Source organism: Octopus bimaculoides, chromosome 4, assembly GCF_046866305.1.
Source record: "Octopus bimaculoides isolate indiv1 chromosome 4, ASM4686630v1, whole genome shotgun sequence".
Lineage (NCBI taxonomy): Eukaryota > Metazoa > Mollusca > Cephalopoda > Octopoda > Octopodidae > Octopus > Octopus bimaculoides.
In genome coordinates this window covers 2,008,994-2,025,990 of record NC_142931.1, presented here as the reverse complement: position 1 = coordinate 2,025,990, position 16,997 = coordinate 2,008,994, and the positions used below count along the sequence as shown (strand labels likewise).

The 16,997-nt window shown below is 37.6% G+C and overlaps 2 protein-coding genes across 5 annotated transcripts in view; one reads left to right on the top strand and one right to left on the bottom strand.

The window, feature by feature from the left end:
- Window positions 1–930: 930 nt before the first annotated feature.
- The window catches only part of LOC106869028 (origin recognition complex subunit 5), a 47,218-nt gene continuing 31,151 nt past the window's right edge, over window positions 931–16,997 (top strand). The window contains exons 1-2 of one of the 4 annotated variants that reach the window (XM_014914524.2): window positions 993–1,034; window positions 3,781–3,834. Coding sequence is in view for 1 of the 4 variants with exons in the window: in XM_014914520.3 (XP_014770006.1) it covers window positions 15,681–15,683 (3 nt within the window). In the remaining 3 variants the exon portion in view is untranslated. Of the gene's footprint in view, window positions 1,035–3,780; window positions 3,835–15,578; window positions 15,684–16,386; window positions 16,517–16,997 lie in introns of those variants that run through there. The other 3 variants (XM_014914520.3, XM_014914521.2, XM_014914525.3) reach the window with 3 other exon arrangements.
- LOC106869029 (LHFPL tetraspan subfamily member 3 protein) lies at window positions 5,305–16,997 on the bottom strand. The gene is made up of 4 exons (XM_014914526.3): window positions 16,664–16,997; window positions 10,773–11,210; window positions 7,497–7,736; window positions 5,305–6,940 (listed from the first exon to the last, which is right to left on the bottom strand). The coding sequence occupies exons 2-4, from the start codon at window positions 11,179–11,181 to the stop codon at window positions 6,786–6,788; spliced, it is 804 nt and encodes a 267-aa protein (XP_014770012.1). The 5' UTR covers window positions 11,182–11,210; window positions 16,664–16,997; the 3' UTR covers window positions 5,305–6,785.

Sequence of the window (16,997 nt, the reverse complement as noted above, 5' to 3'; positions counted from 1 at the left end):
ACGAGAGATTGAATTCATAAATATAACCTTTGAAGGAAAAAATTAACTTTTTAATACATCTCCATAGAATGTTGACAATTTTGTTATTTTAAGACAAGTGAGAAAGTTACGAATATTAAAAGCGTTCAGTTTTGTGTTGCGAAACAAGGGACCTCCTGCCAAAACAGTACGGTTTCAATCCCGAATACACGTGCCTCTGTGTGTGTGCGTCACCAACACACCTCCCCACGCCACTGCTTAATCATAACTTAACGCTTCGGCAAAAGAAACCGATAGAATATGTATCAAACCTAAAAATAAAAAAAAAACTTAGTCTGGAGTCGATTTCTTCAACTAAAACCTTTCAAGGCCGTGCTCCAGCATGGCCGCAGTCCAGTGCCTGAAACAACTAAAAGCTATAGATGTTTCCTACAATAGTTAATAGAACTGATCTGCTTCTGCCGACGATATCTCCATGATAGTCGCGTCAATATATCCTATGAGAATTCTCTAACTGGAGAATAACTGGTGAATTTATTAAATGTAGCGAAGTGAATCGTTTAATTCAGTTTTGATCCATTCAACCTTACAGAAATGTGAATTTATTATTGTGGGAATCTTATGAATGTTTGTGGATTCGTAAGTTTCATAACTTTATTAATATAGAATATCTGTAGGAATAACCTAAACAAAATAAATCTTTAACAGAAGTTACTATATCGATGTCATTGAAACTTCTCGCTTTGCCATTGTCCAGTCCTAACTGTATTCTTTTTATTTTTGCGTGCATAGTGTACCTGGGACTACCTTAACCAACGAGTCTTCCCTTTTTATTTTTATAGAATTTTATTTAAGATTATATATATAGATAGATAGATTACAGGGTCTTATTCAAAGAGATTTGGCTGCTATTTCTAATATTGAATAACCATGAAGAGGATTCCACCGAGTATTACTTCCCTTGAAAATTCACTTCTATTTAAAGTCGCTAATAACTCCGACCAATCAGAAAGCTCAGAAGTTGATGTTCGTAAAAAATTCCGCGAAAAGTTTTGGTGAGTTGTTTATTGTTCAAATTGTTATTGAAATAATTATTTCTTGGTTTGTTGTCTCTTTTCGTTGTTTATGTCACAGAAATAATTATTTAATGGTGTTGTTCTGGAGCTAAACTTTCTGAAATCGCTTCAGCCCAATTTCTAACAAGTCGTACGTCACCCCTTTGCTAATTGCTAGTGTAATATCGCTGGTCACTCTATGCAGGAATTGATAGTACTGTGAACAAATATGTGTATATTTATATAAATATATATGCGTGTGTGTGTGCGATAGCATTAAACTAAAATATTGTTAAAATCTATCCCTCCCGTGTTGTCTTAAAAATACATGCTTAAAATACGTCCCTGTTTGTTCAGGACATTCCGTCAATGTTATCCTGTGCAAATTGGATACAAACTGACTAAACAGCTCAGCCAGGGCCTACAATATTTTAATATTTTACACTACTGCGCCTCCCCCCACTTCACTCCCGATTTTGTTTCCTCTAACTTCCAGAAAAATGGGTACTTAAAAAATTTTCTACAAATATACTCCAGATGGTGCAGATTACGATTATATCAGAATTTAATGTAATTTTTTTTTTTCCGAAGGTTGGGTAGCGAGTTTCGTAATATTCACACGAGTTGGCTTTGCTTCCTCGTATCTTTCAGAAAAATGTGGATATTTAAATGAAATTTTCTTCAAATGTCTTTTAGAGTGTGTAGAGTACGATTATATTTTTTCGAAATTTCAAGCTTCGTTTTATAGATATATATGAGGTGTGTGTCTGTATGTATGTATACGAGCCTCAGACTGAATAAAGTCTTGTGAGTGGATTTGATAGATAGAAACTGAAAGAAACACATTGTATATATGTGTATGTGTCTATGTTTGCCCCCCCCCCACTATTACTTGACAACCAATGTTGGTGTGTTTATGTCCCCCATAACATAGCGGTTCAGTAAAAGAGACCAATAGAATAAGTACTAGGCTTACAAAGAATGTCCTGGGGTCAATTTGTTCGACTAAAGACGGTGCTCCAGCATGGCCGCAGTCAGATGATTGAAACAAGGAAAAAAAAAATTGAAGTTGTAAACTTCACTGAAGCCAGCTGTATGTGTGTTGGTTATCTCCCTTGTTTGTTCCCTCTGGAAACTCCCATGAAAGTCTCGACTATTTTACATATTTTTAGTTTAGTTTAATGTCTCAGTTTTTTTGTCATGAAGTGGTCAAGGGAGGATAAAAATGGAGAAAATGAGAGGCCATTGGCAGCTGCAGTCCTGACTAATGCATAGTGTGTTGGTTGAACTGGCCTGAGTAGCAGCGCAATACCTTCTTATGACTTGAAGCAAGAAAAGGACAGTAGAATTGTTGAAGCGTGTGAACAAGTCAAAGGCAATGAAGAGCTATTTGAGGGGGTTCATTACAATTTCAAATTCCGTATGAACACTTGTTTAGAGCTCCATGGCCAACACTTTGAACATTTGTAATGGATTGCCTACTTCATTGCTAATAAAGCATACTTGATATCTCCCATGGTGTGTGACCCTCTATGTATGTGTGTGTGTGCATATATATATTATCATCATCATCATCATCATTTAACGTTCGTTTTCCATGTTGGCATGGGTTGTACGGTTTGACTGAGGTCTGGAGAGCCAATAGCTGCACCAGGCTCCAGTCTGATCTGGCAGTGTTTCTACATCTGGATCCCTTTCCTAATGCCAACCACTCCGAGTGTGTAGTGGGTGATTTTTATGTGCTACAAGCACAGAAGCCAGTCAGGCAGTCCTGGCATCAATCATGTTCTCTTGTGCCAGTGGCACGTGACAAAAAACATTCAAGCAAGGTCGTTGCCAGTTCCGCCTGATTGGCCCTTGTGCCGGTGGCACGTAAAAGCACCCACTACACTCTCGCCCTTTAGCTGGCCAGCTCCTATTGAACCATCCAACCCATGTCATCATCGTTTAACGTCCGCTTTCCATGCTGGCATGGGTTGGACGATTTGACTGGGGACAGGGGAATCAGATGGCTACACCAGGCTCCAATCTGATCTGGCAGAGTTTCTACAGCTGGATGCCCTTTCTAACGCCAACCACTCCGAGAGTGTAGTGGGTTCTTTTACACCGGCACACATACATACATTTATATATAATGGGCTTCTTTCAGTTTCTGTCTACCAAATCCACTCACAAAGCTTTGGTCGGCCTGAAGCTATAGTAGAAAACACTTGCCCATGATGATGAGATAGATATGTGTGTCTGTGTTTGTCCCACACCACTGCTTAACAACCGGTGTTGGTGTGTTTACATCCACATGAATTAATGGTTCAGCAAAAGGGACCGATAGAATAAAGTAAAGAAAATAAGTCCTGGGGTTGATTCATGCGACTGAAAATTCTTGATGGCAGTGCTCCAGCATGGCCACAGTCTAATGACTGAAACAAAAGATAAAACAAAGTTTACTGTTCCATCCAGTGAGAGAAATCCACTCACGAGGTTTTAGTCAGCCCAAGGCTATAGTAGAAGACACTTGCCTAAGGTGTCACGCAGTGGGACTGAAGCCAGAACCATGCAGTTTGGAAGCAAGCTTCTTGCCACACCTGCACCTATATATAGAAGTAATTATTTGGACTTTAGGTATATGTCTATTAGTATGTCTATTAAAGCCCCTCCACAGTTTGGGCTACCTGATGTCATCCACAGTTATGACATAATATTCACTGGATCTACATCAAGAATTCTGCATTGTTTGTTTAATTTATAGTCGATAAGAGAAACAGAAAATGGATTTGGTGCGAATCTGTATTCAACACGACAGGTAAGATATTGTGCATCTAATTGTGTTGCATTAATCAGTGCAGTGTGTGCCTCCTCAGGTGTTTGGTATAAAAGATATCCTTCTACATATACAGAATTCCTCCAGGCATGTTGTACTCTCTCATGTGCGTATTCAGTGTACCACATCCACCTTCTGTTTCCCTCCTCAATTATTTATATATATATGTGTAAGTGTATGAGTTTGGAAGGGCATCCAGCCATAGAAACCATGCCAAAATAAACATGGTGCCTGAACAGCCCTTTAGCTGGCCAGCTCCTATTGAACCATCCAACCCATGCCAGCTTGGAAAGCAGACATCAAATAATGATATATATACTGTTTATTAAAACAGCAAAATTATTACAGAACTGTTACTCAGTTTCCCGTTCCCAACTGTCCAACGAATGGCAATGTGAAACTCTGAGTAACAGCCATTTTAATAAAAGGTATATCACTCTACCTTCAGTATTCAAGTACTATTTTTTCCAGCTTGTTTTGCACTTATATGCTCACCTGTGTGTGTGTGTGTGTATCATCATCATCATCGTTTAACGTCCGCTTTCCATGCTGGCATGGGTTGGACCAGGAGGCTGCACCAGTCTCCAATCTGATCTGGCAGAGTTTCTACAGCTGGATGCCCTTCCTAACGCCAACCATTCCGAAAGTGTAGCAGGTGCTTTTACGTGCCACCAGCACGAGGGCCAGTCAGGCAGTATATATATATATATATATATATATATATATATATATATAAAAACCCAGTGAAATCCATGAAGGTAGAGTCAGTGGATCCAGTGGTAATCCTGGTGGAGTGCCGGTATGTAGATGAGGAGAGGTGCTGAAAGTTCGGGAAGTGGTTCAAATATGCAAGTAGCTCATAAAAAACACCTTTTTAGCATTGTCGATGCCAGTACTGGCCCTCATGCCGGTGGCACATAAAAAGCACCCACTACACTCTCAGAGTGCTTGGCGTTAGGAAGGGCATCCAGCTGTAAAAACTCTGCCAGATCAGATAGGGGCGTGGTGCAGCTATCTGGCTCACCAGTCCCCAGTCAAACCGTCCAACCCATGCCAGCATGGAAAGCGGATGTTAAACGATGATGATGATGATGATGATAATGCCCCTATCATTTTCTGATTAGACATTGATAGTTGAGAACAATAATAGTGTAACAAAACTGTAAAGGAAGAAATCATCATCATCATTTATCCTCCCTTTTCCATGCTGGTATGGGTTGGACATTTTGACAAGAGCTGTCAAGGCAGGAGTGGGGGAAGCCATACCAGGCTCTCTTGTCTGTTTTATCGTGCTTTCTAGAGCTGGGTGGCCTTCCTAATGCCAACTACATTACAAAGAGTATTGGGTGCTTTTACATGGCACTGGCACAAATGCAGTTTACGTGGTGTCATCACCAACAGGGTCACCGAGTGTCTTGCAAAAGAAAAAATGCACCCATAAAAAGAACAATAGAAAATGGTAAATATTTATTAGAAAATTAAATCAAATTTAAACATTTGCAGATGTAAACTTTTAAAAAGATAAGTTTTCCAATTATTAATATTATTGATGCCTTTTACAAAAAACATTTAGGATGATTATTATTATCATTATTATTATTATTATTATTAATATTATTCTTGTTGTTGTTGTTGTTAATAACTGGCAAAAAGATTAAGAATGTGAAATTTATCATCATTTGTCTCCACAAATATTGATTGCTGTTGGAATCATATGACAAAGGTACCTTCTACATTTGTGGTACCGTTTCCGTTATTTGCTCTCAAACTCCTGCATGACACTTATTTTTGTCCCCACAGCATCATATAAGGACTGCTTCAGCAATAGGGTCTTTGTGTGGGATATTTTAACAAATGATTTTACTTCACTTCCTATGTTTAGCATGTGATGTACTGGAAACTATATAGAATCTGTTTATGTGGGTATATATATATATGATATGCATATACATATATAGACACACGTACAGATGAATGTGTTTGTGTGTGTGTGTGTGTATAAATGTTTACAATCTGTGTTTCACATTAAAAAAAACTGTTAAGTTACAAATTGTGAAATTGGTTGTCATTCCTTGTCAACTGATTGTTCAAGTCTGAGCTTCCCAAAGACATGCAGAATAAAGAGAAATTCCTAACTTGAAAAACCAGTAACAGGAAAGGCATTTGGTTGTGTTAGACAATGCCCCAATAATATGAATTCTTCTAACCCATGCTAGCATGGAAAAATGAATGTAAAACTAAAACAGCAAATGAATATTTTAGATTAAAAACGAAATTATAAACGGCATATTTTTAATAGTTGTTAATTGTAATCTATATATTCTTATTGTTATTGTGAAATACATTAAAATATTTACTTCCTACTTAAAGTTTTGTGTGTGTGTGTGTGTGTATGTTTTATGTTCCAGTGCAGCTTTACAGTAAATTCTTTGTCTATTAGTGGATGATTTGTTTCTCCTTTATTCCATGGTTTGCTCTTTCTTGTAGTTGTTTTTCCAGACGACTCCAGTTTCTTGCCACTGTGTTCTCACCTGAAGATTGCTGGGGCATGAAACTCAAATTGTGATACAAACTTTTAGTTTCAGTATAAAAAAAAGAGTAACATACATGTACACGCATACACATTACAACTCTAAACATTCGCATAGAAAAGTATACAATTACATACACAGGAGGGTCACTCCAGCTCTCTTCACCAGGCCTTCTCTATGCATTTATTGTAAGCTTGGAGCATTCACGTGACACACACACACACACACATATGAAGAAGACAAATGACTACTCAAGTCAAATATATAAACCTTATTGAGAATGTAAATAGTTTGAAATATGTTCTGAAAGTGTTTTTAAGGGAAGCTTGTGTAAAAATAGATTGTTAGTAAGATTTTCGTTGTTTCAAGTTGAGGAATTGTTAAAAAGAAGAAAGTTTGTTTTTATAACTGGAAGCCAAAATTGATAAGGGATTTCTTATTTGAAAGATGGGAATATTCTGAGTATGTATCTCCAATATCAGGAACGGACATCATGGTGGGTCGGATAATTGTCGCCTGTGAACGCATTGTGTCATTGTAGTTAGGATACAGCTCAGCTGAAAATAGAAAAAAAAAAACAACAAACTTGTAAGAAGCAAAATTTCATCAGATTTCCAAAAAACAATTCCTAAACTTTCTCTATTTTTATATCAACCATCATTACTGGCAGCAAGTGAGATGATATATTTAATTAAGATTAAATTAAAGGTTCGCCATGGTTCTAAGAGAGAAGAGACTAATGAAGGGTTGTCTCTTACAGACTTCAGATAGTTTTATCATGGATTGGTTTAGTAAAGTGATGGATACAAGGAAAACCTGGCCAAGGTGGGAGTGCTAAAAGTTCCTGGTTGTGTGGAGAGAGGATTGGTTAAAAAAAAAAAAAGCAAACTCTTTAGTACAGAGTTTAATGGATGAAATTCCTTATTTTTATTCTAAATTAGAGGCAGGTTAATCAAATATTTATATTGGTAAGTGGGTGGCTGGGGGTAAAAAAAACGGGAACTAATGTAGCCATTGCAAGAGATGATTAAAGATAGGGAGTGGATGAGCAGATCAATATAAATGGAGAATTAAAGAAACAAAGAGAGAGAGAGAAAACTTATATATATTTACCTCTTGTGATTTTTCCTGTCACGCTGTAATCATCAGGTTTTGTTCTTTTGCTGGCCAAAATAAAGGCTAAAATGGCCAGTAAGATAGCATCAATTATACCAAGAATAGCTAAAATATAAGCCCATCGGATTCCACATTTGCCCAGTTTGTAAGGACCTGAATTGGGACCACACATGTCTTTAACTGTGGTCAGGTCCCATCCACTTGGGTAAATAATACACGCCAGAAACAACAGCACAGCTGAAAGGAAGATTGAAGACACTGGTAAATTGAAATTTGGCATAATCTAGAATTAGAACATTGTTAAATGGTGGTGGTGTGGTGGTAGTTGTTAGTTGTGCAACAGTAGTTGCAGTTGTGTGGTAGTACCACAACAGATACATAAACACAATGCATTTGGTCAAAGATAGATGGTTGATAAATGGTTTTGACTTTCAAAGAAGTTGTACGCTGTAAGACTTTACACCTTTTTCTTTATTTGTTATCATCATCATCATCATGGACAATGTCACCATAATGCCATCAGACACCACAGAAGTTGACATGGTCAGCACTTTTCTAAAGGAATACAAGATGGTGACGGATGCAAAAATTAACCTACGGAAATTGAGGCTTGTAACTCAGCTCCCGTAGAGGCATGGCCATGCCATTGTGGAACACTGATTAGACCGACTGGTTAAGAAAGGCGGGAGGAATCTCGTTTAGTACTAGATGTTCCAGGTGGATAGAAACAGGGACAATGTTATAGAACAGGATGGCCAATCACACCCAGAAATGGATTTGAGGAAAAACAATTTCTGAAAGGCAAATGCATACATTGTCTCCATTATAATTTACTGGCTGACCATCATGCCTTGCCCTAGCTTTCAACTGACCAACATGTGTTTTACTGCTTCTTGTAGATGGGATTGATGCTACTGCTTAGCTGGTCCATCTGCTGCCAACATCTTTTGAACAGACTACTTTGTGTGCCATAACTGTTGATGCACAAACCTCTACTGAGGGTGCAGTATGAATGACAAAATCCCTAAACAGGCAATGGATGCAGTCCCCATTTGCAAAGCTTATCTTTCTGCAGCTCAACCTCTTTTACAGTCCTGATTTAAAAAAGGACCAAGACTGGGCACCTATCTCCTAAAATGTTGTCAAGCACTCACCATCCTCTACCTGTCAGATATTGTAATTGGTGACAGTTCCATTTTAACAATCTGAGGATTAATGGCAAGAAAGAGTAATGATGATCTCAGTGAAACTATGAATATTGACAAGAATGAACTCATTAATCTGTTCCAGAGGACTTAAGGCCCAGAAAAATAAACAATAGAATTTCCAGAATTCCAAATGCTGGTAATGCTATGAAGGAGCATTACGAATTGAAGATAAACTCAACAAGCACGAAAGTGCCTCTATCATTGACTCTTGGAGAAAGTTTGAACAATTATTGTCACAAATAGGATTAATCAAACATTACAACATGTTCATGTGGGATCATGCATTGGTAGCATGTAAATCTTACACTATGACACACAAAACATTTAAATAGAAAGATAATTAAATAGACAATTAAATAGAAAGATACTGGAGGAGAACACTTACGTTATAAAATTTTGCACATCAATAGAAGATTAATTATGGAAACCATACTCATACAATTCCAAACTTAGCACACATCAACAAATATCTGATGCATGGCAACTGGCATGAAACATAAACTGTAATGGTCAAAATTTGATTGTATCAAAGAAATCAACACATGACTGATGATGTATGATGCTAATTAATGGTGAAGGAATATTTGGGGAGAGCATCTGCACAAATTCTATCAGCCCCCACTTGTTCATCATAGTCCCCCAGACAATAACAGAGGATTTCAAGATGGGTTACCCCTGGGAGTTCCTCTATGCTGATGACCTTGCTCTTATAGCTGAAACACTATCAGAACTAGAGAAGAAGTTCCCGGTATGGAAGGAAGGTCTAGAATCAAAGGGCCTTAGAATTAACCTAGCAAACACCAAAGTCTTAGTAAGTAGGTAAGCAGACAAATTACAAATCCCTTCAGGTAGATGGCCCTGTTTGATCTGTAGAAAAGGTGTAGGTAGAAACTCCATAGGATGTACCCAATGCAACCTATGGACACATAAGAGGTGCAGCAATATCAGAGGAAAGCTAACAAGGAAAATAGTTTTTGTGTGTGGAAGGTGCACATGGGCAATAAACACCAAAAATGTTCTGAAAATAGCCTCCATTAGATGGCAGTGGGGAAAGTAGAAGCCAATAGCTTTTGTTACCTAGGTGACCAAGTCAGTGGTAGGAGTGGATGCTGTGAAAGCATAGCTGCTAGAATAGGCTGAGCAAAGGTCAGAGAGCTCCTACTTTTGTTGGTAACCAAGGGCTTCTTTCTCAGAGTGAAAGGCAGATTGTATGGTGCCTGTGTGCAAACAACCATGCTACACAGCAGTGAAACATGGACTGTGACTGCCAAGGTTTGAAAGAAATGAAGTCAGTATGCTTCAATGGATGGGCAATGTCAGTGTGCATGTATGACAGAGTGTAAGCGTCTTGAGAGAAAAGTTGGGCATAAGACACATCAGATGTGATGTGCAGGAGAGACGAATGCACTGGTATGATCATGTGATGCATATGGATGAGGACAGCTATGTAAAGAGGTGCCAATCTCTAATTGTGGAAGAAACCTGTAGAAGAGGTAGACCCAGGATCAAATGCTGGGCCTCACAGAGGCAATGACAAACGACGGAAGCCTTTGACAATATACCATGCTTGAGAAGACCCGTCAAGCCAAGTGAAATTGTAATTGTGGCTAATGCTGGTATCGCATAACTGGCACCCAAGCTGGTGGCATGTACAAAGCACCCATTACACTCTTGGAGTGGTTGGTGTTAGGAAGGGCATGCAGCTGTAGAAACCATGCCAAATCAGACTGGAACTTGGTGCAGCTCTCCGGCTTACCAGTTCTCGTCAAACTCTAACCCATGCCAGCATGGAAAGTGAACATTAAATAGTGATGATGATGATATATATATATTGCACTGAATGTGATGTGAACATGATAGAAATAGTAATGTATGTGTAGTGGGTTTATATTATTGGCACTTGTTCAGTTGTGATGATAAAAGTTGCAGTTTATCCAATCAACAGAACAGCCTACTCATGAAATAAACATGCAAGGGTCATAGCTTCAATACCACAAGAATGAACTACCATTCTATAAAAGTCTCTTTTGTATTCAGAATTTCTAGAAGTAAACTTCTGTCTTACCTGAAATAATTTCCATGATTCCACAGAGGTTGAACACAATAACTTTTTTGAAACAAAAGAAGAGCAGAAGCGCTGCTACACAAATCAAACTGAGCAGAGCAGCTATTCCGACAAATAATGTGACTGCTTTGAATGCTCCATTTGGAATTGAAGCAAAATTAGTGAAAGACCCTTTACAGCCATACCTCCATGTTGTACTGGTTGGGTAGCAATGGGCATAAACTCCGAAATGACCGTAGCCTGGACTAGTCTCAGTATCTCCAATCCATTGTGGCTGGACAAAAGCCACAACAGTAAGGATGCACCAGATTATAGTCAGAATCCCCCAAAGAACTGCCACAGCTCGGTATTCTCTCATGTATTTAAAGTAGTAAACCTGTGTGGTTTCTTGGGTGTATTTCACATCCATTTTGTTTCGTTTCGGATGAAGTTTGCGTTCTGAAATACAGAAAGAATTTCTCCAAGTTAATGATAGGAAAGGCTTTCAGCTGCTGTCTGTTTTATCAGTTTTGTTTTTAAAACATTAAAGAAAACATTGTTATTTAAATAAAGATGTTACTACTGCTACTACTACAAAACAAATAATGGTGAAATTTATGTTAATAGAAACATGATAGTTTTTAACATAGATTTCCATTTTCAGCACTTGTGACCACACCATTGTTGTCGCCATAACTGTTGAATAATAAATAAGTGAAACATGTACCTCCTCTTTCTAATGATTTTCTTAATTATATGCTTAATGAGGTTTTTTTTTTTTTTCAATATTTACTACACAAAGAAATTGTTATTATTGAGTTATAAATTATTTTAGATACAGAAATCTTGTGTCATTTACATTGTCTAATCTCTTCCTGCAACTCTGTGAGGACAGAGTAAAAGAAGTTCCGACCAAACTGACCAGTTTTAGATGAAAGAATTACATAAAATGAAAATCAAGACATTGAACTAAGCACATTTGATATATATTTTTTATTGGGTTGTGTGAGACAAATTCTATACACAATTTCTACAAACATCCTTTCTACCGTAGGCACAAGGCCTGAAATTTGTCGAGAGAGGACTAGTCGATTAGATCAACCCCTGTGTTTCACTGGTGCTTAATTTATTGACCCTGAAAGGATGAAAGACAAAGTCAACCTCAGCAGAATTTGAATTCAGAGCATAGTGATGGGCAAAATACCGCTAAGCACTTCCCCGGTGTGTTAATGATTCTGCCAGCTCGCCACTTAATTCTCTACAACTATCATCACTTAAATAACTTAAATTGATTTCAGCCATTATCAGCCCAGGTTGTGACTAACATAATAGCAGTACCTAGAGAGGTCTTTTAAGTCCTGCTTTGGGACACTGTGGACCATTCAAGCAGGGCTGTTGCTGCCTGAGACGTACCCACGTGTTGGTGGTTTGTCTGGTACTTTTTAGAGGAATTTGTCCAGGTACCATTTGAATGTTGTGAGGTCTTTTTCTACCTTAATTTCTTTCAGGATGATGTTGAATAAAGCAAGACTCTCTGCAATCTTTCAATCCACATTATATTTTGTTTTGTGCAGCAGTATTAGAAGTGAGACCCAGCAAATGTAGAGAAGAGCAGGATTCTCAGAACTCTAGACTGAAGAGTTCTGAGCATCTATGAGCACATTCTGAGGGCCATATCGACTTCTTTGTTAATATGTGCTGTACAAATTTTTTGCTGACAGTTACACCTAAATCTCTGATATTATTCAATGGTACAAATCGGTCTCCTGATGGCACTGAATATGGTTTGAAGATGCTCTCTTTTCCAAAGTGGATGAGCTTAAATTTTTCCTCAATCAGTTGTTTTTCTCATGTCTACTGCTTATAGATCTGATTAAAGTTTCATTCAATCGGTCACTCTTTTGATGACTTCCTAAAGCTTGGAGTCATCTGCAAAGATTTCCATGCTGCTACGTTTGATGGAATCTGCAATGTCATTTCTATAAATAATAAAAAGTGGGCCCAGCACAGTACTCTGTGGGACTCCTTGGCTGGATTCCATCATTCATGTGTTGGGTTTTGTTTCTCAAGAAACACTCGACCCATTTCATCAGCTTTCCACAGACTCCGCTGTCAGATAGTTTCTTTAACACTACATTGGGATCGACTCGGTGAAAGGCTTTACTGAAATCAAGGTCTGTCACATCAGTGTTGGAGCCCTCACTCAGTGCATTGAAAAGGTCATCAAAAGTGGTGTGGGGGTTATGTCACCCAGTTTCTGCCACCATGGACACTGTGAGGGTAGAGGATGGTTTTCCTCTCGGAAAGCAATTATTCTTCATGTCATCACTCTCTCTCTCTCTCTCTCAAATATTTTGATGATACGAGAGGTTAGTAAGATAGGATGGTAATTTATTAGGTGCAATTTGTTTCTTTTCTTAAAAAACTAGTATGACCAACTGGAAGAGGAAGTTTTGGGGAATAAAACCAGCATCTCGTGATTTCCTCCAGAGATTTGCAAGTTGCTGCCTTCAGCACTCTTACCTCAGAACTTTCCTGATTTTCTCTCACTACAATCAGAAGAGATTGTTAATGACCATTCATGGACAGGATGCCGAATGCACTTTTGCCAAAGGACAAGGAGCCGAATGGACTCAATGCTGAACAGACACAATAATAAAAAAAACCATTCCTACCTGCATAGTTTAATGACCAATTCACCAATTCAGCACTTTAGATTTAATGAGAATAAATTTTAATTTTCATGTCTTTTCAGCATCTTGTCCGTTCGGCTTTATGTCCATTTGGCATTGTGTCCATTCGGCTTCTTGTCCTTTGGCAAAAGTGCAGTTGGCATCCCATCCGCGTACCATTGATGACATCTAGTTTGTTTCAGTACTTCTGGACTCTGTCCTCTACTGTTGCCTACATTTACCTCTTAGACACTCTTCTGTATTGTGTAGAGTATGGTAAGACTTGACAAACCATCAGCATTTCATAATTATTGTATGGCGGTCTTCTTACATTTCCATCTCTTCCAACTCTTCGTCAGTCTTTGAAACTGTCAGGTGGAGGTCTCTTATGGAAGCACGTCTTGTAACGACATCTCTTAAACAGCACATTTCAACAAGTTTTACTTTTGGTTTATCTTTAGATTTTAGGGTCAATGTTTCCAAGACAAAGGTTGTGATTTGGAAAATAAGAGTGTTGTACAGTGTCTCTTTGGATCACTGTCTGGTAAATCACTTGTTCAAGGTTGTTTCTTAGCCTTCCAAATACAGTAGACGCAGGTGAGACCCAGCTTTTCTAATCCAAATGAGGAAATAATGTAAATTTTGGGAACTTTGTATGTTCGGTGGAACTGACGAAAAATAGAAGAAGCGAGTGGGGTGGGGAATGGAAAATGAGGTGAGAGAACTTTGCAAAAAATGACCAAAATACAGTGTCTGAATGATGTGAGTTTAGGGGTCCTGCAATATCTTAGTCATCTGTGTCAGAGAGACAAGAGCAGCAGTCGTAACCTTTTATAAGGTCTCCAAGACTGCAGGGGTTGTGGGGCTGGGGAAGTAGAACCATGATACCTGGGCTGCTGCATTAAGAAGCAGTGCTACATCAGGACACCAAGTTATCCTCTGACAGAGACCCTTGCCTGAATACTTCCAAAAGATTAACTTTGTTAAAAGACCCTACAAACCACTGAAGGGCCAGGTGCTGATGTTTAATTAAGGGGAGATGTTAAGCCCAGATTTAAGTTTGCATAAAGAAGACAAAGAAAATCTTAAGGAAACCATTTTATTTGTCAATTTTTATTCATTTAAGATCCTACAAGGGTCTACTTTACCTTTCACCGTTCCAGGATCAAGAAAAAAAAATAATATTAACCAAATTCTGAGGCCCATATAAACCAACTAATCCTTTTATTAAATTGCAGCCCTTGTGACTAGGTTAAATATATATTTATATTAAAGGCATTAATACACACAAATGCCTCATGTTGTGAGGGACTAATAAAGTCAAGACTACCATAATTATGTATTTATAAGTATTTATTATGGTAGTTTTGACTTTAAGAGTCCCTCATAGTGTGAGGCATTTATGTGTATTAATGCCCTTAATATAAATATAAATAAATGTATCTAAAAAGAATAATTATAATTTTTCCCATTTTGAGGTTTTTCACACTGACTACTTGATAAATTCTTATAAAGATTTTATCCTATTTTTAAATTTATATATATACATATACATAGGTATATATATATATATATATATATATATACACACACACATATATGTATATTTATATGCATATATATATATATATATACACACACACATATATACACATATATACATACACATATGCTTTTGTGTCTGGGGAGAGTCGTTCTCTTTTGGTGCCTTATAATTTAACACACCGGTAAAATTTCCACTTATTTCCTTCTTTTTCTAAAAGTTTCGTTGTGACTTGCAACATTTCCCAGAAACAACAGTATGTATATTTATATACATATATATATATATATATATATATATATATATATATATATAATACAGTTCAAGATTTATTTTGTCTTAATTGATTTTCAGCAATTATACTTGGGACAGTTTTATCAGTTATACCGCCCTCCAAAACTAGCATTGTGCTTAACCAATGATTATATATAAATATATAAGATCCAGGGATTGAAGAGTAGGGAGAAAGTTAGCTTCAAGCAATCCGTAGTAAATATAAAAAAAAACAACTTTCAAGGTCTATAGTGATTTATTGAGACGGAAGGTTGTGGACTTTTTCCATATCAAATTACGATAAATTGAAAAAAGTTTTTTTTTTGTGTTTCATGGTAGGCTTGTGGGATTGTGGAGTATGCGAATAAGAATACAAGAGTTAAGGAATGGAGTAGATAAGGTCCAGGCTACATATGTTTCATAGTGAACGGAACCTCAGAAATGGTAAATATACAAGCGATATTTATTGATTTTGATTGAATCTTTCATGTGTTAACATGTACCACCTTCTGACAATGTAAACTTGCATTTAATCAAGAGACCCTTGGCTTGAAGAGTAGCCTGCGGTATACACCTTGCTTGGATATTTACCATTTCTGAGGTTCCGCTCGCTATGAAACATGTAGCCCGGATCTTATCAACTTCATTCCTTAACTCTTGTGTGTGTTTGTATACTCTTTTATTTGTTTCAGTCGTTTGACTGCGGCCATGCTGGAGCACCACCTTTAGTCGAGCAAATCGACCCTAGGACTTAGTCTTTGTAAGCCTAGTACTTATTCTATCGGTCTCTTTTGCCGAACCGCCAAGTTATGAGGATATAAACACACCAGCATCGGTTGTCAAGCGATGTTGTGGGGACAAACACACACACACACACACATATATACGACAGACTTCTTTCAGTTTCTGTCTACCAAATCCATCTACAAGGCTTTGGTTGGCCCGAGGCTATAGTAGAAGCCACTTGCCCAAGGTCCCATGCAGTGGGACTGAACCCAGAACCATGTGGTTGGTTAGCAAGCTACTTACCAAACGGCCACTCCTGCACCTATGTATGTATTTGTATGTGTGTGTATATATATATATATAGCCACTATGAAAGATTTTGTGAAGAGGACTAAGATTGATTTTAGGATCCCAGAGTGAAGCTGTTTGTGTGTTATAAGAGGGAGCCTTCAGATATACATGTCAACCTCCATGTTCTGGACCCCACATGATGTGCCTGTTAAACCCCATTCAACCCTACAGATAGGACCAAAGTGGAAGAAAGGGATCAGGTATAATTTTGCTCTTTTCATATTTCACTTTCATAAAACACCTTGCTGAAATCATTTTATCCTTGAAATTAAATTTACCCAACCATGCCATACACCTTTGAAAAAAACATCAACTTTTCACCATTCCATAAAATTGGATCATCTTACCTTTAAGACTGCTTCAAATTCTTGAAAATATTCTATCCTAGATTGTTGTAATATTTCTTGAAATCCAAGCTAATTCCTGCTCACAAATCTTATCTAAGCTTTTACTGCAGCCATCTTTGAATTGCTTCCCCTCCCTACAAACTTGTAATAGTAGTAGTAGTAGTAGTAGTAGTAGTAGTAGTAGTAGTGGTAGTAGTAATAATAATAATAATAATGATGATGAATTTTTGAAAATGGGAAATGTGATTTTTTTTTTTTTTTGAATCCAAAAGAACAATGTCTGAGTTTCCTGATAGATTGTGTGTGTGTGTGTGATTTCTCCAACAACCCCTCT

Coding starts and splice junctions, on each gene's coding strand:
- LOC106869029 (XM_014914526.3), bottom strand. CDS start 11,181: ATGGATGTGAAATACACCCAAGAAACCACACAGGTTTACTACTTTAAA. Junction 7,737..10,772: donor AATCATGGAAATTATTTCAG/GTAAGACAGAAG, acceptor TCTTCCTTTCAG/CTGTGCTGTTGTTTCTGGCG. Junction 6,941..7,496: donor GACAGGAAAAATCACAAGAG/GTAAATATATAT, acceptor TTCTATTTTCAG/CTGAGCTGTATCCTAACTAC.